Source organism: Lynx rufus, unplaced genomic scaffold, assembly GCF_022079265.1.
Source record: "Lynx rufus isolate CCGP_SWC_20201006 ecotype Redwood Valley unplaced genomic scaffold, mLynRuf1.p SCAF_4, whole genome shotgun sequence".
Taxonomy (NCBI): domain Eukaryota; kingdom Metazoa; phylum Chordata; class Mammalia; order Carnivora; family Felidae; genus Lynx; species Lynx rufus.
The window spans coordinates 14,759,604-14,782,451 of NW_025814856.1; the positions used below are offsets into that span (position 1 = coordinate 14,759,604).

General features: G+C 49.2%; 1 protein-coding gene across 2 annotated transcripts in view; it reads left to right on the top strand.

The window, feature by feature from the left end:
• The window catches only part of LARS2 (leucyl-tRNA synthetase 2, mitochondrial), a 169,624-nt gene that overhangs the window by 75,665 nt on the left and 71,111 nt on the right, over positions 1-22,848 (top strand). For both annotated transcript variants that reach the window (XM_047096296.1, XM_047096297.1), the window contains one exon: positions 21,811-21,918. In XM_047096296.1, coding sequence (XP_046952252.1) covers positions 21,811-21,918 — 108 coding nt within the window. The remainder of the gene's footprint in view (positions 1-21,810; positions 21,919-22,848) is intronic.

Sequence of the window (22,848 nt, forward strand, 5' to 3'; positions counted from 1 at the left end):
GGCAAAGCCAGCCATTGAAAGGGGGAGACTGCTTATTAAATCACCACTAGCCTGAGCAGAAGAACCCGTTCTGGGTATGCCAGAACCACTCCGTGCAAGATCCCCTCCAAGGTTACCAAGTTTCAGGATATGGGATTGAGGGATCGCTCCCGGAAACTCCAGAGACAAGTGACTAGAGCATATCAGGGATGTTTCCCGTGGCAGTTAGATCATCTCCATATTTTTCAGCTTAAGACTGGACGTAAACAGGATTTAAAAAGTTAAAGACATCACGAGACGGATAGTTCTACCCATCCGTAGCAGCCCGTGAAGTGCTCCGTCGGAGACAGGGTAGTGGGCTGAAATGGACTTTGGGTCAGATCCAATACTGTACTTCCTTTTTTTTTTTTTTTTTTTTTTAAGTTTATTTATTTTGAGGAGGGGAGGGGCAGACAGAGAGAGGGAGAGAGAGAATCCCAAGCGGGCTCCGTGCTGTCAGCACAGAGCCCGACGCGGAGCTCGGTCCCACGAACCGAGATCGTGACCTGAGCTGAAATCAAGCGTCGGATGCTTAACCGACTGAACCATCCAGGCGCTCCACCCCCCCCCCCCCCCCAATACTGTACTTCTTATATGCAAAGAAAGCACAAAGTTAAAAATAACCCCTGATCGCTGCAAAACTTGGCTGAATTAGAACTTCAGCACACCAACTCACAATACCAGTGCCATATGGATATGTGACCTCCAGTTTTCTCACTCAAAAGACATGTCTCAAATGAGGCAGTTTTCCCATTATAATTAATCCGGAAGGTAGCAGAGAATAGCATATGGATTTGGAAAACTACCCGTTAGAACTTGTTAACACAGTGCCTTGCTCCTTTTAAGCACACAGGAATATTGAGAGACAGAAAAACAAAGCTGAGGACCTTGCTTTGTATAACATCCCAGGCCGTGGGAGCCCCTGTCTACTCCACTGTGTTACTGGGAGGGAAGCCAGGTCACCCCAAGCTGACTCTGTACTAGGCATTGTGGGAAGGCCATCTAATTAGCTCTTTTCTTTTTTTTTTTTTTTTTTTTGACCGTTGCCTCCAGTTGAAAATGTTATAATCTCACTGAGGGACATTATTCTTGAACTCATCAGCTGTGAGTTTTCAACTGTTCAGCGGAAATTGTTAGTTACCATGGTGATTCACCTGGTTCTCGCTGAACTCCTGCACAGGTTTATTGAAAAAGCTGTCTTTGGAGGTCAGCACTTCGTTTTCCCTGAAATTCGGGAGACCAGGGTGTGGTGTGAGAGTGGTGCGGGGGAGCAGAAACCTGTGTTCACCGCAGGGCCTCTGCTGAGGGCTGCATGTGCACAAAGCAGGACTCTATAAGGCCTAATAGAAAATGGTTATAACAAGATTGAGAGGAGACCAGAGACACGAGCAGACTGCACGGTGCTCAGAGATCTTGGGGTTATGGCCCAGCCAGCAGTATGGAGTTGAGAGCCCCAAAAGGCCATATGTGAGAAGTAGGGATGACCCCCTAGAACCAAAGACAAAATCAGAATAGACTCAACTTAATAAAAAATAAAAGTAAGCCTGACAGTTTCAAAAGGAACTCTCAGAACAAAACTCAACACCTTTAGAGGAGACCATATGATCTCGACTCCCTACATGGTTGGGTTTTTACTTGCGTGTCCAACATATAATAATAATTAAAAAAAAAAAAAAGTACTAGCCCTGCAAAGAATCAGGAAACTGTGGCTCATAATCAAGAAAGAAAAAGGGGAGGGGAGAGGGGGCAGCCCAGTAGAAATAGATTCAGAGATGACCCAGATGTTGGAATTATGAGAGAAAGCCAGAGACATCTGTTACATAAATGGTCTGGGACTTAAAGGAAAAGGTGGTCATGATGAGGGAACAGATGGTGAATCTCAGAAGAGAAATGGAAACTATTTAAAAAAAAAAAAAGAGAGAACTGGAAATCTAGAACAGAAAAGCATAATATCTGAAACAGAAAGTCACTGTTTGGGCTCCAGAGGGATGAGGAAGGGTTAAAGCAAAGCCATAAAGCTGGAGGGGGGCTCTTTCAAAGGGAACATCATGCGTGGTGGCCCCAAAGTAGAAATGTATCTGATGATGTTGAGAAGCTGGAAGAACGACAGTATTACCGGAACAGAGAGCCAGGAGGAAAGACTAACTAGGGCTGGAGAAGCTGGAGAGGGTTAGGGGCCAGATCAGGCGTGTCCTTTTAGGTCTTAAGGAGTTTGGACTTTATCATGGAGGCCATGGGAAACCATGGAAGGACTCTAAGAAAGGGAATGACACGGTCAAATGTGTGGTTTTTATAAATTCACTGTGGACAGGGCAGTGTGGATGCAGGCAGGCCTGCTAAGAGGCTATGACAATAGTCCAGGTGTGTATGACTTAGGCTATGGGTGGGAGTAGTGGGGGGAGATGGGTAGGTTAGAAAAATACTCAGATGGTGAAATTTGCAGCACTTCCTCACCTATTGGATGACAGTGTGTAGGAGATGGTGTCATTAGGAAGGACCCTGACCTGGACACAGCAGATGACTGAGCTACTGACTGCGGTAGGGAGTCTGGAAGAGACGTAGTCCTGACCCTTTGAATCGGAGTGGCCCTGAGACTGTTGAGTGGAGATGTACAAGTAATAATAGGTGCTCGGATAAGTGGGTTTGAAACTTCAAAGATGAGGGGCACCTGGGTGGCTCAGTCAGTTAAGCATCCGACTCTTGATTTTGGCTCAGGTCATGATCTCATGGTTCGTGGGTTCGAGTCCTGCATCAGTCTCTGCACTAACAGTATGCTCTCTCTCTCAAAAATAAACTTAAAAAAAAAAAAAAAAAAGAAAGAAACTTTAAGGATCAAATGATAAGACATCTACCTTAAAACCTGGTATGATAGAAATAGCGTTGAATCAGTAAGGAGATCATGCTATATAGATTAAGGATGAGGTCTCAGATCAACTGGTAATGCTTTTAGCTGCAAGTAACTGAAAACCTGAGCTATGGGTGTCTTAAACAGACGGGAGTTGATTTTTCCCATATAAAAAGGCCCAAGGTGCTGGGACTGAACCAGGATAGGGCTCTGAGTTGGCATCTTGGGGTTTCTCTCAGCCTTTTCCTTCCTGCCTTATCACCTCTTGGTGGCAAGATGGCTGCTGCAGCTCCAGATATCACATTTCCATGCAAGACAGAGAGAAGCAGAAGGGGGGCAGTGTGACTGTTTCTGTTACCTGGAAAGCAAGAACTTTCCCACAACTCCCCCAACAAAATCCCACTGAGGTTCTTTTAGCCCCAGTTATGTCATGTGGCTACTCCCCAGCTTCAACGGAAGCTAAGGAAAGCAGGTTCAGTCTTTTTAGCTTCTTTGGTCAAGCTGCCTGACGGAAGGGGATGGCCAGCGGGTGCTGGGATGGTCAGTGAGCTGTGCCTGACATTGTCTTCTTTAGAATTTTGTATGTGTGACTGGTTTTGTTGTGCTGGGGGCTGCCTCTGTGCCGAACGGCTGGCGGTCTGCATGGGAGCGTGGCTGTGAAGGGGCCCTCCTTTCATTCATGTAACTTCCGGATTGGAAAATGATGCCTGATGCGCAGATCACTGGGAACCCCGAAATGCCGAAGTCCTTTATTAAGGCTGTTCTGTGATGTTATTGGATTTTTCTCCCCTCCTCCCCTTGCCCCTACCCGGTCTTGCTAGGACTGTTTGCTTCGTGAAATGTTGAGAAAACTGGCAGAAGGAGTATCCAAGGCACATGAATTAGTCTGGGCAGAGCTGTGTGGGCGGCATCTCGTGGGCAGCACCGCGAGGGGAGAGCAGGGGGAGGAGGGAGGATTGCAGGCCTCCGCGCAGAAAGCAAAAGGGATTCGGGGTCTGATGGAGCGATCGCCTCAGTTCCTGCCAGCAGGGTGACAATTGGGAGGCGAGACAAATCGAGAGCCGGCTTCCCACTGGAACTTGTCTAATAGATTTGTGGTTTTGATTTCTGCGGCTGCCTCCTGTAGCCCCCAGACGCTGCCTCCCGCAGGCCCTCGGCCGCTGGGGCACTGTTCATAGGTTCCTCTTTGGACATTATCATGCCCTGATGGTGCTTAGTCAACCACCACATCACATTGGTGGGTATATTTTCCACATTTCCAGGCGATACCTGGCAGCTGCTAGAATATGAAGCAAGTCTGTGTGCCCCCTCCCGTTTCCTACCTGCTTTTGCCCCCGATCTGATCGGTGCTCAGGCTTTTACCTTCCCCATCTTACTTATCCCTCACATTGTTCCTTTAAGCATCGGTGTGCCTGTTATCCCCATTTTACTGACGTAGAAACTGAGGCTCTCACTGGTAATAAGTAATGGCCCTGGGATTCAAATTCGGGTGCTTGAGCTCTTAACCGGCAGTCTGTTCCACTTCTCAGGGAGCGTGAATTCATTTGTTCTTTCCCCCGATGTTACTGAGCGCCTGGCCAGACCTGGGCTAGGTGCTAGCAGGGGGCGTGGAGGCCAGTGTGGGAGACAGTCTGAGACTGAGCCGGCACGGCTCCCTGGGATCACCGTGCCGATGCAGGAGAGCACATCGGGGCCAGGAGGAGGAGCCCCACGTTGGCCCTGTGCTCTGAGAGGTGACGGGGGGTGGGAAGTGCAAAATGTCTGTTGGGGAACATTTGATCGCCTTCCCGACGGGCAGGAAACTTCACGTCTCACAAGTATTTCCAAGTAGAATTTCTGCTGGCGAGAAGCGACTGAGCAACGATGAGCCTTCACGAAATCAGGGGAAGTGGGAGGGACTGGCCCCACCTCCCTGCCCCCTTGTGCCCCTCCTCCCCCGATTTCACCTGTGAGCTTGCGGGTAAAGGTGGAGGTGCCTTTGCCAGAATGCACTGTTTGCGTTTGAGCCTGCAGAGAGTAAAAATATGGGGTCGGAGAGGCAAGGAGGTGAAGGAAGGGGGGGGTGGGGTTTACAACAGGAACTTTGCGGGGAGCGGGGAGCAGGCCCGAGCAGAAAGACCGCTCCAGAGAGGAGCCGAGGTGCAAAGCTCCAGTCTCCAGCACGTGCCCCTGGGTGCTTAAGGGTCCCCTGCCCTCTGGAATGGGGACCCCTGGGCACCCTTGTTCCAGTCCTGAGGCCTTGAGATGCTTGTGAAAGCACTTGGCTGTCTTCCGGAAACCGGGCCTGGTGCCTGGCTTTCTGCCCTCAGATCCGCCGTCAGCCCCAGAACAGAGGCTGGCTCACAGGTGACGCCAGAAGATGCCTCTCCGTGACACCAGCCAAGTCACCCCCGTGCTGCTCTGCCCCGGGAGCTCTGCAAAGGGGCTGGTCGGTGGGGTTTGGCACCTGGGCCGCACCCCGCTCCCTGCCCCCGAGAGGGACCCTCGGCACCAGGGCTGCCTCCTGTATGTGCGGCCTGGGCCTTCACGGCACGGGTGTAGACGCAGATTAGAGGCTGGCTACAGAGGCGAAGTTTCCGGGAACCAGGAGGAACAAGTGAGAAAGATCTAATGAGCCGTCAGCTTCTCTGCAAGGCCGTTGGGATAAAAAGCTGAGAGGACACCAGCCGGGGCCACACTGAACGATGATGCTGGGGTTTATATACCGCCAGGGTTTTCTCTGAAGAGCCCCGTGGCTTTCAAGCTATTATTGGGTCATCCCACCGTGCTCCTCTGTGGTCAGCCAGGCCTGAGCGTGGCCTTATGCGTCCACCTCAAAAAAATGTCTTATCAGCTGCTAAGTGGTGGGTAGGAGTGTCTGAGCCGTGCAGGCTCTGGGCCCCGGAGCCTGGACAGCAGCACCCAGGACACCCTGAGCGCCAGCTTCCTGCTGGAGTCCTCCCCCAGACCCCGGCTGTCTCTTCTGGAAACCGCAGGCTCGGCTCTCGTCCCCAGGATCTGGCTTTGACACCCTGTCTCACAAAACCAATTCGTTGTTAAATCTGCTCCTTCTTACGTAACATCTCTTACTTCTCTCTGTTCTCTCCAGGATCTTTCCTCTCCTAAGCTGTAAGGTGAACTCAAGTCCCCACCTTCCATGCTGTCCCGTCCGCACTCCGATCGTCGGCCTTCTTACAGGGAAAGCCGCCCCCTGCGTCCCTCAGAAGTACTTCTGGGGATGGTGGTGGGCAGGGCTTGGGGGAGGTGGGGGGACAGAGGCAAAAGGAAGGCAGACGACTAGAGGCTGACAGTTCCCCAGCGGTCCCCGGGCAAGCCTCATGCTGTCTGGAGTGGATCAGGAGACTTGTGTCCCCACCACAGCCACAGCCAGGGGTGACAGTGAGACTTCCAGGGGGTGGGGTGGCTGGTTGGTTCTGTGCAGGCCTTGGAGGGAACTTGTGCTTGGAAGGGTTCACCAGAGTCGGTGCAGCGCAGGGCCCCGGCTCAGATTCGCGAAGCCACAGTGTTTCTGGATCGTGCCGGGGTGACACTGGCAATTAGACTTCCTCCTAAACGCAGGGCCTTCGTGTTCACCCCGAGAAGGCCCCCCGCCAGCGGCCGGTCACATCTGTATGTGCTCTCCATTAGCCCAGTACCCTGTGAGCTCCCATTTCCCCTGGCCCTGGGGCCTCGCGCCCACCCTGTGTCCCTCCTGTCCGGGACTTGAGGACACCCCTGCCTGCACAACGTCTCCGAAGCACTTGTGAAGCGGGCACACAGGCTTCCAGTTGGCACGCACGGTCGGCAAGCCAGAAGCTTCTGTGTTTGTGTTGTTTTTTGGGTTTTGTTTCTAAGCTAGAAGGAATGACTGCAAAGGGAGAATGAGAGAAATAATACCGTTGACCCTTGGACAAGGTGGCTCGAGGGTCAGCGCCCCTGACCCCTCTCCCATGCAGTTGAAAATTCACAGGTGACTTTGGAGTCCCTAAAAACTTTACTAATAGTCTACTGTTGACCGGAGGCCTAACAGATAACATAGTCAGTTGATGAACACATATTTTGTATGTTGTCTGTGTTATATACAGTAGTCTTACAATAAAGTAAGCCAGAGAAGGGAGAATGTTAAGGAAGAAAAGAAAATCACAGGGAAGAGAAAATATGTTTTATGGTGCTGGGCTGTATGGACCAGTGCAGTTCAAACCCGTGTTCAGGGGTCAGCTGTAATATACTTCTTAGATTATATTGACAATGAAAGAAATTGTAAATTTGATTTGGAAAAAATGAAGGCAGAACTGAACATGATGTATTGCCCTTAAACCCTGAGTGGGCTTTCTGTGCTCCTGGCCAGGTGCTTTTGGGGGGGGGGTAAAGACCTCCTTCCTTCTTGAAGTATTAGCCAGGACCCCGTGGGACTAAAGAGATTTATTAGTGCCTCATTGTGGGGGGGGTCCCTGGGTGTGCCGGGGAGGGCTGGGGAGTTCACTGATCAACTCAGGGAGACATTTGGATTTTAAAGCTAGAAGAAACTTGAGCAAACAGTGCACAGGTCCCCCACATTTAGCCCACGGTCTCCCTTGCTTTTTAAATCCCTGCCCTAATCTGAAAAACAAAAATGCCAACAAAAAACCCTCATGCTTTTGAAATTACAAAATCAATATGATACCTAGAGACAAATGAAAGGGATCAGGCATTGCTTTCTCTTAAGCATTGTACATCCCGTCCTCCTCCCGCTCCCCCAGGGGACTCGTGGCCAGCTCGAGGTGTCCTGGAAAATCACAGACCCGGCCCATTCCTCATTTTATAACTGAGGCCCCCAAGCCCAAGAAAGCCAGGGCCCAACTTGAGCCTCCCGTGACCTGGGTCTCCCTGCTCTCCACCAGCTCTTAAGCGAGGCGTTTCCAAGCACCCCGTACAGAAGGAGGGCATGTGTTGCGGGAAAGCCGGCCATGAGCACAGTAGGAACTGTAATGGGGACAGGGAGAGGGCACAGATGGCCAGGCGACGGAAAGCGCCGTGGTCGGCGGTTTTCTGGTTTGTTCTTGCTGGCATTGGCTTGCTGGCCTCTGAGCTGAAGCTGTGTCTTTTTTGTCACCATCTCTGTCCGCTCCAACGTCCTGTCCGTCCCCTGGACCTTCTGAGCCCAGCTGCTGGGAGAACAGGGACACTGATCCGTGACTGCCGCGGTCTGAAGGAAGCAGGCGTTGGCAGCCACATCTGTGGTCATACGGTATTGTTGTGTTAGTCAAAAGAAGGGTCCCTCTTATAGAAGGAGGCGGTTTTCCACAGTATCCTTCCGTTTCTCTCTGTATCTTGTTTACTATTCCAGGGTGGCTAATTTTGAGTGTCAGCTTGGCTCGAAATGAAGATTTAATCCTGTCGACAGCTGTAAGAAGTTGCGAACTCTGATAAATTGCAAACTCTCCTAGTTCAAAAAGAGTTTACTAATGGCATGATCTTAACTGTGTGAAACGTATACAGGAGCACCCACACCCGCACTACGTTTTTTCAGCCGTCACGGCATTGGCACTACGTTTTATGTTCTGCTAACAAAGAAAAATGGTGTCAGAGGCACCACTGGTTGTAAGATATGTCCCCACTGCAGAGTTTGTGGGGGAAAATGAGCTTCTTTGAATTAGTGGAAGATAGGGTATAAGTGGATTGGAAAGATATGGAATAAAATATTAATAGTGACCCTCCCTGGGTGTTTATATTGATTGTGGGAAACTGATATTTTTCTTCATCCGTCTCCATATTTTCCATAATGACTGTTATCATTTTGGTAGTCAGAAAACAGAACAGCCTGAGAGCAGGGTTATGTCAGCATTTATTTACATATCTTCTGTAGACCTGAGTGCCTTGGAAGGGATGGTCTTATCTTCCTGCAAGTTTTTAATTTATAGGCAGGCTTCCAACTTGAAGGTAATTTAATGGAATATTCCCTGGGACCGCTGTCCCCATTTTTTCCCCCCTTATTAGACCAGTTAAAAGCTTTCAGTCTTGCTCCCAAGACTCTGCCTTCCCGGAACAAAACCGCCTTTTCAGGCAAGGGTATCCCAGGGCCGCAGATTGGGCCGAGGACGCTGCGATGTCTCCCTGCTTGCTCCCCCTCCCGTGGGGTACAAGGCAGCCTCTCTTTTGGCCCCTTGACCCAGGGGCAGTGAGGTCACCTGAGTGGCTCTGGGAATCAGAAGCAGCCTCGTCCAGACAGGTGACTGTCATTGGGGGAGTTTGTCCTCCGTCGTCTGCATTCTTAGGGGCGTGGTGGTGACATTTCAGAACCCGTAGTTACCAACCCTTGAAATTTCGTGTGATTAGAACTGCTTCGCTGTCAGAAAAGTGCATTGCTTGGGCCTGAAGGGGGGGGGGGGGGGAGACGGCTAGGTGTGGCCTGAGTTAATGTGACCTGGATAAGAAGAGACTAGCCAAATTGGTGGCCGCCACACCAGCTGATTTCCTTCCCCACGTCCTTTCCCACGTGGACGTCTCTGGTGATTGTACCCGGAAGGCGCTTCCTTCTTTCCAGCCACTTGGAGGCTGTTTGATAGCACTTGGGGTGTCCCTCTTTCACTTGGCTCTGAGATGCACACGCGATGTATGCGTGGGCTGCTTGGGGCCTCTTTTCCTTCGACCCCTGCAGTCCCAGGTATGCGCACCTTGTTGGCAAGTCACTTACCATCAGCAGGATGTCTTGCTCAGAAATGATCGTTTCCCTTCTGGGTTAGCAACACCTTCGCTGGAATTAAGATTCCTGGATAGCAACACTGTTTTACCACGACACATGGATCTTGCTAGAAATACAGATCACATTTCAGAAGAGAGGTTATAAAGTACAGCTATCAGAGGGAGGTGAACAAGGTAAATATTATGCCAAATGAGCTTTTTATGTATTTATTTTTTAAATGTTGATTTATTTGAGAGAAAGAGTGTGAGCAGGGGACGGGGAGAGGGACGCCCACGTGGCTTGATCCCACAAAAGGTGAGACCATGACCTAAGCTAAAATCAAGAGTCAAACGTAACCAATGGAGCCCCCAAGGCGCCCCCAAATGAACTTTCAATGTAGAAATCCTCGTGTGCAACCTCATGCCAGAGTCAAAGCAGGAGAGGGGGGCTAGGCTGTGGGACTGTTTATTCCTCTAGAATATTCTAGAGGGGACATCTAGATTTTTTATGAACACCCTACTGCCTTCAGAATCTATTTTCCTTTATTACAACTCATATATGCTGTGTCTTTGGAGGGACTACTTTGAAATGATTTCAGAAAAAGAATAAGGAAATCTTGGCAACAAGATTACGTTTTAGAAAAAAATAAATACAAATTATAGTTCAAACATAATTGCTATTCAGGTCACACTGATTTAGAAGTAGGCTGTGTTAAGACTTTTAAAAAGCGTCTGTTTTTTTTTTTTTTTTTTTCAACGGTTTTTATTTATTTTTTTGGGGACAGACAGAGACAGAGCATGAAGGGGGGAGGGGCAGAGAGAGAGGGAGACACAGAATCGGAAACAGGCTCCAGGCTCTGAGCCATCAGCCCAGAGCCCGACGCGGGGCTCGAACTCACGGACCGCGAGATCGTGACCTGGCTGAAGTCGGACGCTTAACCGACTGCGCCACCCAGGCGCCCCAAAAAGCGTCTGTTTTAATTAAATCTTATTATTAAATCTTTCTCTTTCTTTCTCCCTCAAATCTGTGTCCAGCTCTCAGGGCTCTGGTTTCTGAACTCCCTCTTAGTAGCTAATAAATGCACTTTATTTCTCATTCTGCCTAAACTTTTTTTTTACAAAGGTTTTATAAAGTATCATGTTTTTATTTAAAAAAAATTTTTTATTATTACGTGTATTTATTTTGAGAGAGAGAGAGACAGAGCATGAGCAGGGGAGGAGCAGAGAGAGAGGGAGACACAGAATCCGAAGCAGGCTCCAGGCTCCGAGCTGTCAGCGCAGATTTTGACGCGGGGCTCGAACTCAGGAACTGAAATCATGACCTGAGCCGAAGTCAGACGCTCAACTGACTGAGCCACCCAGGCGCCCCTAGTGTATCATGTTTTTAAAACAGTTTCTTCTGGAATTCTTATTTGTGGTCCTGTCGCACCTTGTGCTTAATGCTTTGGCTCATGTACTGTCCTCTCTTGGGAAGTGTGGGTTTATTCCCAGCATTATTTCTGCTGCTTTGCAGAAGGAGTCTGATCAGACATGTCATATTTAATTCTCTTATCATCCCCAGCCCTTTCAGTTTAAGCTTTGTCTTTCTTACTTCCGATGGTGCTTTGTATCCTCGAAGCTTTTTTGATTGGATGTGCAGGTCAGCCCATCTCTTCTTGGTTCACGTTCTTAAACTCTGGATCCTATTCAGATTCACTAATGCACAGTCGTGTTTCAGCTTCTCAAAGCATCTTCATTCCGATGGTGTACCTACGGGGCAACGGTGGCTGTACATTCAGACCACCCTGGTGGAAATGATCATAAGGGCCCTTTGCAAATAACAGTGCTTATATGTATGCTACGTAATAACCACAGGGAAATGTTACCATTTGACTTCAGGTGAGTATTAGTACAGTCATTGTTGATAAAAACTGAATGAGAAGCTCCTTCGTGTGGTTAATTCCTAGGTTTTGCAGCTGGAAGAAGCTGCCTTTTGTTTAATGAAATAAAGATACCTGAGGTGTGCCTGGGTAGCTCAGTAGGTTAAGCGGCCGACTTCAGCTCAGGTCATGATCTCACGGTTTGTGGGCTCAAGCCGTGCGTCGGTCTCTGTGCTGACAGCTCGGAGCCTGGAGCCTGCTTCGGATTCTGGCTCTGCCCCTGCCCTGTGTGTGCTCTTTCTCTCAAAAATAAAAATAAACATTAAAAAAATAAAAATAAAGTAAAGATACCTGAAAACAGTATAGGGGTCCCAGAACGATATCTGGACAATTCATTATTTTGGGTCTGCCATTGACTTAGTCGAATGAGCCATTTTTTTTTCATTTATTAATGGGAGTTGAATAAATTAATGGTTGCCAAACTGTGCCAAAGCCTTGGTATTGATGGAGAGGGCTCGGAGGAGAGAGCAGGGCATCTCCTGGAGTGGTTCAGCATTCGGCTCTTACATATATATCAGGTTTCCTCTGATTTCATTGGAAAGATGATATTGGGGCACCTGGGTGGCTCAGTCAGTTAAGCGTCTGACTTTTGGTTTGAGCTCAGGTCATGATCTCACAGTTTGTGGGTTCGAGCCCTGTGTCAGGCTCCACACTGGCAGTGCAGAGGCTGCATGGGCTTCTCTCCCTGCCCCTCCCTCACTCACTCCGTCTCTCTCTCAAATTAAATAAACTTAAAAAAAAGTGATTTCACAGCACTTTTTTTTTTTTTTTAATTTTTTTTTTTTCAACGTTTTTTTTTTATTTTATTTTTGGGACAGAGAGAGAGACAGAGCATGAACGGGGGAGGGCCAGAGAGAGAGGGAGACACAGAATGGGAAACAGGCTCCAGGCTCTGAGCCATCAGCCCAGAGCCCGACGCGGGGCTCGAACTCACGGACCGCGAGATCGTGACCTGGCTGAAGTCGGACGCTTAACCGACTGCGCCACCCAGGCGCCCCTGACAGCACTTTTAAGAAGAGTCTCAAAACCTGCTAGTTCCCTAGGTTTGGGATTCTGTGAACCTGTAAGATTTCTACAAATTGGGGTTGGCCAAGGTGGGGAAGGGAGGCACTGCCAGCTGTTGGCCAGATGTAAGGACAGGACACGAGGCAAGATGAAGTCCAGCTACTGCCACTGTAATTGCCCCCAAAAGAAGGAAGGGTACTTGATCTCAACAAAAGACCCCAGAGAAACAAAAATAGCCCTTTGGATTGAACAGCTGCATAGTATAAAACACTCCCCACATCGTCCCTGATCTGGTGGAGATGGGGGGGGGGCGGGCAGGATGAAGGAGAGGTCCTTGGGGGTCGTTGGGCTGCGTTCTCTAAATCCCCGTTCATCAAAAATCAGTGACGTGTAACACGCTTGTTTTCCAACGGGAACCAAACAGCGTTTGCTGGGTTGTTTTCAAGATGTTGATTTCATTTGGTTTATTTTATTTTATTTTTTTAAATTTTTTTTTCAATGTTTATTTATTTTTGGGACAGAGAGAGACAGAGCATGAATGGGGGAGGGGCAGAGAGAGAGGGAGACACAGAATCAGAAACAGGCTCCAGGCTCTGAGCCATCAGCCCAGAGCCTGACGCGGGGCTCGAACTCACGGACCGCGAGATCGTGACCTGGCTGAAGTCGGACGCTTAACCGACTGCGCCACCCAGGCGCCCCTCATTTGGTTTATTTTTAAAATTTCTTCTGGTTTTTAAAAATATTCATAGATTTGGTAAGGTGTTAAGCAGGCGCCCCCCCCCATAATTAGCATATCAAAACCTTCGTATTTCATTCTATTCAAACCTTTTGTCCTCACTGAGATTCGAATATTTCAAGCAAAGCACCTCTTCCAAAAGTATCTCAGCCTTGACAATTCAATCTAGAAGAAAAACACGATGAAAGGACTTACATCGTAGTGACTCAGTAATGCAGAGGAAGGCTGAGTGTCACGTGCAGTCACCACTGGAACCTGTCAACTCAGAACTTTCCGTGGCAGGAAGGAATAGAATGGGATACGGAGATGATCTTCAAATCATGTAATGTAGGTCTTACCACATGGAAAGACACCAGCTCCCATGAGACCACATGCGCGTTTGCTTGGAAGTTAAATGGAATTTATTGATTACTGGAGAGGAAAAGCCGTGGGTCGTTTTCAGAGTTTATCATGCACTGGTTACGTGCTTGCAGGCATTTAAGAACCCCCTCAATTGTTCCATAAATTAGAAAGCTTTCTAGAACATGCAGTTTCACCAGAAGATTGATTACTAGTTTATTAATATATTGTTTTATGATATGTGATTACTATATTCAAGATTTTATACTTTTGTTACAGTGATGTGTCAAGACAGTACAGTATCAGATAGTAGAGATAACTATGGAGATGTTGAAACTTTTTTTTTTTTTTTTAATTTTTTTTTTCAACGTTTATTTATTTTTGGGACAGAGAGAGACAGAGCACGAACGGGGGAGGGGCAGAGAGAGAGGGAGACACAGAATTGGAAGCAGGCTCCAGGCTCTGAGCCATCAGCCCAGAGCCTGACGCGGGGCTCGAACTCCCGGACCGCGAGATCGTGACCTGGCTGAAGTCGGACGCTTAACCGACTGCGCCACCCAGGCGCCCCTGTTGAAACTTTTTAAATCCACTGGTATTAGTTAGGAAACACAGTTGCAAACAACCTAAAGTTACTCGGGTTAATTTCAGCCACAAAGGAATTGATCAGAAGAGGATCAGGTTACTCACCTTTGGGTGGGAAGGCTGGAGACCCCGGCTTTGGCAGGAATCAGGGAGAAAAAGGGCAGGGCTGAGATTGTGCCCAGGAAAAGGTCTGACCCCTATCAGTCTCAGAATCTCCGGCCTCTCCCTTCTAGTGCCCCTGTGCCTCTGGGTCCCCCCACAGTGTTCCCAGACTGTGATAGGTTACAATCAATGTTTAGCTTGCACAGAGGGGGAGAGTGGGACTGGAAAAGCTTCCACAGTTGGTGGCACTCACCATCTCGGATTGTCCCCAAGAAAGTCTGGGCAGCTAATGCAATAGAAATTCACCGTGCCACTGGGGAGAACAGTTGAGGACGAGGCTTCGTAGTTAAATGAGGGCCGAGTGATGTACTAAGGACCAGAATTTTTGTCCTGGCTGCAGTTAGCTAAGTGAGGATGGGCAGATTGCTAAGCCTCTGGAGGCCTCTGTGTCCTCATCTGTACAGAGAGGGAATTTTAGTGACATCCTCGGCCCTATGACCCTATAACCAGAGACTTCTTTCCAGCAGTAAAATTTAAAAAACAAATGAGATAATAAAAGCAGGCAGAGTCGTAATAGGCATCTCTTCAAAGTTAGAGGATGGTAAGTGGACACTATGTGAAACCCGGACACGGGAGAGCTGCATTTAAGTGCGTTGATGGCCAGGTGGTCATTCCACAGCAGGTGTGGGAAGGGACGGACTTGCGGGGTGACCCAGGGAAGATCCTGGGGACTTGTATCCTCATCTGCGAGGTGGAGATACTACCACTGGACCTGCGCTGTTGTGAAGAGGGAATTCGGCATCGATCGTAGAAATGCCCGGCCCGTGGGAGGCTACTTGGAGGTTACTCCCCCCTGCCTGGTGGCCGGGGGCCTGGCCCTGCAGTGCTGCTCGCCCGCCTCTCCCTCCAGTGGAGGGAGTGACGTGGGAATTTAATGAGCACCTGTCCAGCACACGGCACAGTCCTGGGCTCTGGGCCCGGCCATGCGGGGGTTGTAAAGAAAGCCCAGGGAGTCTGAAGTTGAGTCACGGGGCTTACAGGCCACCGTTCCCCTGTGCCCTGCCCTCCGGAAGCCTCCTGGGGGTTACAGCTGCCACTTCTGCAGTGCCAGACTTAGTAACTTGTTGTTTTGCTGTTGTGTTTCCATTGCAACACGAAACACAGATCACCATATAAAACAAGTATATAGCTTATCCATTTATTTTAAAGCAACCTCCTTTGGAGGTCAAGATGCTGAATTTTGCCAGCACCCCAAAGACCTCCCCATACGCCCCTTCCCAGTAGTAAATGTCCTTCTCTGCCTCCCAAGTAGCCACTGCCCTGACTTTTAGGATAGGCACTTCCTCGCTGTTTTCCCTAGTTGTGTCATCCACGTGTGCCTCCCTGTACTCTGTGGTTTATTCTTACCCTCCCTTTAAAAAAAATGTGTTTAAATAAAAAACATGGTTTTCAGTTTATTTATTTATTTTGAGAGAGACAGAGATAGCACGAGGGGGAGATGGGCGAAGAGAGAGGGAGAAAGAGAATCCCAAGCAGGCTCTGTGCTGACAGCACAGAGCCTGATGTGGGGCTCCATCCCATGAACCATGAGATCATGACTTGAGCCGAAACCAAGAGTCAGATGCTTAATGACTGAGCCACCCAGATGCCCCTCTCCCTTTTCTTTTCTTTTTTTTTTTTTTTAATTTTTAAGCGTGTATTCATTTTTGAGAGACAGTGGGGGAGGGGCAGAGCGGGAGGGAGACCCAGAATCCGAAGCAGGCTCCAGGCTCCGAGCTGTCAGCACAGAGCCCCATGCGGGGCTTGAACTCACGGACCATGAGCCAAAGTCAGACCTGACGTGAGCCAAAGTCAGAAGCTTAACTGACTGAGCCACTCGGATGCCCCTGATGATGCCTTTTAAGTGTACTAGTCTACAGGTTTGCCTCTTTATCCCTTTCTCTTTCTTATAATTTACCAGTTGAATAGCCAGGCTGTGTGGCCCATAGAGTTTCCTGGGTTTTGCTGATTGGACACTCATGGGGCAGTGTGACATGTTCCTGTGTCCTCTGGAGCCCCTGGCTCCTTTTATTGCACCAAACACAATGTCTTCCATAGAGGAAGGAGCTCGGTGACCATTCTGTAATTGAAGTTGATGGGTACGTGGAATCTTTGGTACATGATTCATTCATAATTGAGATATCACATTCCATTTCCTAATTTCCAAAGCCGCTGGTTACTTTGAAACAACTGACTTCTAGGAAAGCCTCATTTTTTTTTCTTTAAAAAAATTTTTTTAAGTTTATTCATTTATCTTTGAGGGAGAGAAAGAATGAGCATGAGCAGGGGAGGGGCAAGAGAGAGTGGGGGAGAGAGAGAGAATCCCAAGCAGGCTCAGCACGGAGCCCGAGGCAGGGCTCGAACTCACGAGCCATGAGATCATGACCTGAGCTGAAATCAAGAGTCGGACGCTTAACCGACTTGGCCACCCAGGCGCCTCAGAGAACCTTGCTTTTAGATGGAGTATACACTGCAGTTCTAACCCACTTACTCGTTTTTCTCTCTCATGCATCTTTAGGACTGTAGATCCAAGACCGAATCCTGGAATTCACCTTACTCTCTGGGTTATTCTAAAACTAGTCGTTCCGTGTCTCAGCCCGTGCTGGCAGTAACAGAAACTCTTACGGGTTTCTAATACTTGCTTTTGAGCAAGTTTCTCAACCATGGTTTCTCAAACCATGTGCACATACGTAGCTGTGCAAATTCGTGTTCCGTTTATGTCAGTCAGGAAAGGGAGAGGTGGGGAAACCGTTGTTTATCTGAAAGAGCCAGGAAACAGGCCCTTTCCATCGGGTCAGTATTCCAGCCAGCGGAGCGTTCATCTGTGCCCGTGATGTGCATGGTTAATCAGTTCCCGAAGCATCCTTATCCAACTAGATACATGCACACTACACGTGGCCTATGATTGAACTTTGCTTTGATGAGTCAAGATCTTATACTTCCTCAAGCCATCACCATCAGTGATTTTTAGACACCTCAGAAGTCACATTTAAAGCTGAATCTGGTATCAGGGGCACCTGGGTGGCTCAGTCGGTTAAGCATCCAACTTCGGCTCGGGTCCTGACCTACCTCATGGTGCGTGAGTTCGAGCCCCGCGTCGGGCTCTGTGCTGACAGCTCCGGGCCTGGAGCCTGCTTCGGATTCTGTGTCTCCCTCTCTCTCTCTCCCCCTCCCCCACTCACACTCTGTCCCTCTCTCACTCTGTCTCTCAAAAATAAACATTAAAAAAATTTTTTTAAAGATAAATCTTATATCAATTTTTTTTTTTTTTTTTTTTGCGGTCTTTTGTAACTTTCTCTTCGATTAGAATGCTTGCTGTGTTACAGTCATGGGATTGAGGCCTCTTGAGATCCCTAAGAGAGGAAAAGGAAGGGACACCAATGAAGTTGAAAGGCCGCCAAAGGGCCCCTTGAGGAGCCAGGCTCATGGTGCCAAGCCCCTGGGAGGATAAGGCCACGTGTGCACTATCGGCCGCATGGCCACTGGGACGGGTCTCCTGAAAGCAGAGAGCCTTGGCTATTCCAGATTGTTAGAGACGGGCTTCCTCTTTACTCTCGGGGGGAGGGGGAACAGAGGAAAGGGGGCTGGTCTCTATATTACCTTGACAGGAGGCCCATATCTCAGTTATGCATATTTTTCATGGATTCAAAGGGTCCACTACCCACCAGGAGCTGTGGGTGCTGCGTACCCAGTGGTGAACCCAAACGAGCCCGGTCCTTGCTCTCTGGGAGCTTACAATCCAGAGGACGGGCCCGACCGTCAAGGAATAAGCAAGCAGACCAAAGAAGAGATGGGCGATGAGGGAAGTGGAATAAGGAGAAATGAAGGGGTGCTTTAGACAGGGCGGCTGGGCCAGGCTGGAGCATTGCCCATGCCCAGGCCGTAGGGCAGGCTGGGTGGTTTTTGAGAAACTGAAAGCATGTCCCTTTTTTTTTTTTTTTTTTTTAAGTTTATTTATTTTGAGAGAGATAGAGAGAGTGGGGAAGGGGCAGAGACAGAGAGGGAGAGAGAGAGAATCACAAGCAGACTCCACGCTGTCCGTGCAGAGCCTGATGCAAGGGTCAGACTCACGAAACTGTGAGACCACGAACCTGAGCCCAAACCGAGAGTCGGATGCTCAGGCGACTGAGCCACCCAGGTGCCCCTGAAAGCACGTCCCTTTAGTTGAAGCATAATGAACAGTCGGAGCCGGAGTTCTGCCACCTTCTCAAATGTTCACTCTTTATGTGTAACTTGATGCAGAACCATTAAGTATTTTAGATTTCCCCTGGAAACCTCCCCCCGGCTATGATCACAAGAGGTTGGAATGTATGTATGCCATTTGAACATGGTTGATTTGCTCCTGATTCTACTTAAAACGAGCAGCTCTAGGTGCCCTTGATCGTGTCCCGGGATATTGGGCACGCGTTCCTAGTACAAGAGAGTGTCATCAGCATCCTGTAGTGTCCCAAGCACAGATCACCGGGAACTCTCAACTTCTAAAACTTACCTTATTACACTTTTTCTGTATCTTCTTTACCAGCTATTTGGTTTTCACGGATCTCCTTTCCACATTACCAGGTGGGTGTTAAAATACGCCCAGTTTCTGCTTGATTACATTTCATTATTAAAAGGTATTTTTTTCATCTTTCACGAGGAACAGTCCAGAAACGGGAGAAGCCTAGGAGCGGTCGTTGGAAACGACCTCCAAACACCAGCAGGGTGGTTGGGTCTCGGCGTTGAGGATCGTGCTGAGTGTCCCATCATCACTAGGTTCATTGGTGGCAGAAAGGAAGGGGGCCTGCCTCTATTAAGCCTTTGTGCGCTTGTCATGTTCGAAGGACAGCTTGAACTCACCGAGGCTTTCCGGTGCTCTCCCCCTTCCGTGTGGCACGCACATGTCTGGCTTCGGTTTTCATGTCAGTGTAGCCCTCTATTCCTCTTTCGCCTTCTTGTCACTCGAGACTGATGGCCCTGCCGCAGGAAGGCTCACCATGTCACTGAGCAGCCAGTAAGCCCTGTTCCAGAACAGCACTCGCTGTTCCTTGCGCCCTGCTGTGGGCACACACCCTGTCGCCCCACACGCGGTAGGATTTGCTCGTCCCCAGCTTTCGTTCCTTCACCTGCTCCATTTTCCATTACCTGTCTGCTTTCAGATTCCCCTTCACTCTCCCTGTCTGTCCTTTTTGGAGCCTTGCTTTCCTCACTCACTCCTGTGACTTTCGTTCTCCTCAGGGGGTTCATCCACCCACCTCTTCTCGTATCTCTCCCTGTTTCTCACTCCGCTCCTTCTCTTCCCTTCCTTCCCGCAATTTTTCTCCTTCCTTGCCTCATCTGCAGGACCCATGTCTCACCTTCCGTGATGCTAATTGCATCTGGCATTGAACTTTGATCAGTTACCCGACTACCAGCAGCAGGCTGCGTGCGTGCATTGTTTAGACTTCACGGTAGAAACTCTGGCACGTTCTGCTTTGCATGTGCGCAGGCCCCCAGCGCCTAGATGGGGTCCCGGTGTAGAGGGGTGGGTGGCTAATACATTGTGGTGGAGTAGAGAAACGAACGAAAGCATGGCTGGCCAGCTCGATGGGGTCCATTACATACAGTTTCTGGCTCAGAAGAAATGTCTGGATCTTGAAGCTTCCAGACTCTATCACATAGATGACACAGGATGGGTAGCCAGATGACGGGTATAGGAAATGCCCTGTGTTGTTTATCGCATGACTGAGTGCGAATCTCTGTGCTGGAGGGGAAAGAATGTTAGTAAGTGTGGGTTGTAGTTCTGGCTCGTCTGCTCCTACAGCCTCGCGTCAGAAAGTATAAGCTCTCTGAGCGTAAGTTCGTTGATTTGAAAGTGAGCTACCCTACCCCCGAGTATGTGGGAAGAGATGTGTAGAGGCACCGTATGAATTACAAAACACTGGACAAGTAAAGCATTGTTGTGTTGCCTTTGTTAATCGTAATACAATTAAGAATTTAAACTTGGACTCTTTGCGGCGCTTGTGTGTTTCAGTCGCTTAAGCGTCTGTTGATTTCAGCTCAGGTCATGCTTTCACAGTTTGTGAGTTCGAGCCCTGTGCCAGGCTCTGCACTGATGATGTGGAGCCTGCTTGGGATTCTCTCTCTGCCTCTCTCTCTGCCTCTCTCTCTCTCTCTCTCTCTGTCTCTCTTCCTCTCAAAAATAAATACACATTTAAAAATAAAATAAAGGGGCTCCTGGGTGGCTCAGTCGGTTAAGCGGCCGACTTCGGCTCAGGTCATGATCTCGCGGTCTGTGAGTTCTAGCCCCACATCGGGCTCTGTGCTGGCAGCTAGGAGCCTGGAGCCTGCTTCGGATTCTGTGTCTCCCTCTCTCTGACCCTCCCCGTTCATGCTCTGTCTCTCCCTATCTCAAAAATAAATAAACGTTAAGAAAAAAAAAATTAAAAAAAAATAAAAATAAAATAAAGTTAGACTCTTCACAATGTAAGTATGTGATTTGCTTTTAAACCCATCTGTTGAAGGAATGTGTCTCATCATCAAACGCTGAGGGACAGCATGTAGTTGAAGCCATAGAGAGTAACTTATAGAAAAGCCTCCCTTTTATAGGCATTTAGGAGTAAAAGTAGACAAAACAAATAACAGTGAAAATAGATACGCACTTCTTTAAAAAATTTTTTTTTAATGTTTATTTTTGAGAGAGACACAGAGTGTGAGCTGGGGGGGAGGGGGGCGGCAGAGAGAGAGGGAGATACAGAATCCGAAGCAGGCGCCAGGCTCCGAGCTGGCAGCACAGAGCCTGACGTGGGGCTCGAACCCACGAACCATGAGATCATGACCTGAGCCAAAGTTGGACGATTGACTGAGCCACCCAGGCGCCCCTATTTATTTATTTTTAATGTTTAGATTTGAGAGAGAGAGAGAGAGAGAGAGAGAGAGAGAGAGCCAGCAGGGGAGAGGCAGAGAGAGAGGGAGACACAGAATCCGAAGCAGGCTCCAGGCTCCCAGCTGTCAGCACAGAGCCCGACGCGGGGTTCGAACTCACAGACTGTGAGATCATGACCTGAGCCGAAGTCAGACGCTCAGCCGACTGAGCCACCCAGACGCCCCTAGATACACACTTCTAATAGCAAATATTTACACAAATCAGTGCGATGGTTTCCTTTATGCTGATACTTTTAATGCAAAGATGTAATATATAGTGTTCTATTTCTGATACAGATGAGTTGTAGAATGCCCATCCCCCTGGGCTGATTATCTTAGAGTTTCAAAATTCACAAACTTGAACTCGTTTTGTGTACTTCCCAGACCGTGGGAGAGAAAAACGCACTCACTACATTCATCAGAGATGTTAATTAAGGTCTTTCTTCCTTAATTTCCTTCCTTCCTTGAAACCTTGATCGGCTCCGAATAGAGAAAGCAGTCAAACCCATCTCACTGAATTGAGTCGTGCTGAGTGCGTCTGTTTCCGACCCTTGCCGAGCTCCTCGAGCTCCTCGGATTGGCAGGTGGGCAAGAAGGGCCCTGCATCCGGGGCCTCTGTTGGTGTCGCGATTTTCCTGCCTCAGCCAGACCCCCCCATCGTGTGCTGTCTCTGAAGTAATCCTTCCTTCCTCCTGTCGCCCCTACAGGCCATGCAGGACGCGCTGGCAGACCTTCCAGAATGGTATGGAATAAAAGGCATGCAGGCCCACTGGATCGGGGACTGTGTGGGCTGCCATCTGGACTTCACATTGAAGGTGATCAGGCAACAGCGTCCCCATCCATTAAAGCTCCCAGATGCCCTTCTGCGGTCTCAGAAGCCGCTGAGCCCATCAGCGGCTCGGGACAGCGCCACTGCCCTGTCGCGTGGAGAAACACTGCCGGGCGCACGCGGAATCCCAGGCTTCGTGGTGGCCGCATTTTTAAAGCGCAAAGAAACAGAAACTGACTCTGATCACATGCTTCTACTTAACCCACTGTGTGCCGAAAATTCTCACTTTAGGATGCGACCAGTAACACGTTTCTTGAGGGATTAAGTTTACGTTCTGGTTTTGGTGCAAAGTCTTTGAGATCTGTGCTCTCACACTTTCAGTAATACTGGCCACTTCCCAGGTGCCCCGTGGCCTCATACTGCTAGTGGCCACCCTCCTGGACAGCGCAGATATACAGAGCTTTCTGCGGGTCCACGAGCTCCCGGAAATGACGTGTGCCATGTCGTGTGGGCATTTTCCCGAGCAGCGGGCCCAGGGCTCCAAAGGGTTCATGTCACAAAGCAGGTTAAATGCCGACAGAGCCAAGGTTACCGCCATCTCGGAACTGGGCACCCTCGAAGCTGGTAAGGACTGGGGCTTACCCAGGGTTCCAGAGAGCTGGCCTGTGCGGAAATGCTGCTCAAAGGTCACTACTCAGGGCCCACCTACTCTGGAAGGTGCCCCTCAAACCTCTTCCTCGTGGTCCCTACAGACTAGGTAGTTGTCATGTTGTCGTGTCTCACCTGGTGGGTTCTGTGTTTGTTTTTTAATTCTTCTGATGTCTCTTTCCTGCTCAAGGCTTTTGTGCTCTTTCCTTTAGCTCCAAACTCATCCCTCACCTTAGGCCAGATCTGGAGGAGGGGACAGCAGCCAAGAGGCAAAATTGACCTGCCTTTCTAGAGTCTTCCTACCGGCAGCCATAGTGGTGTCCCCGGG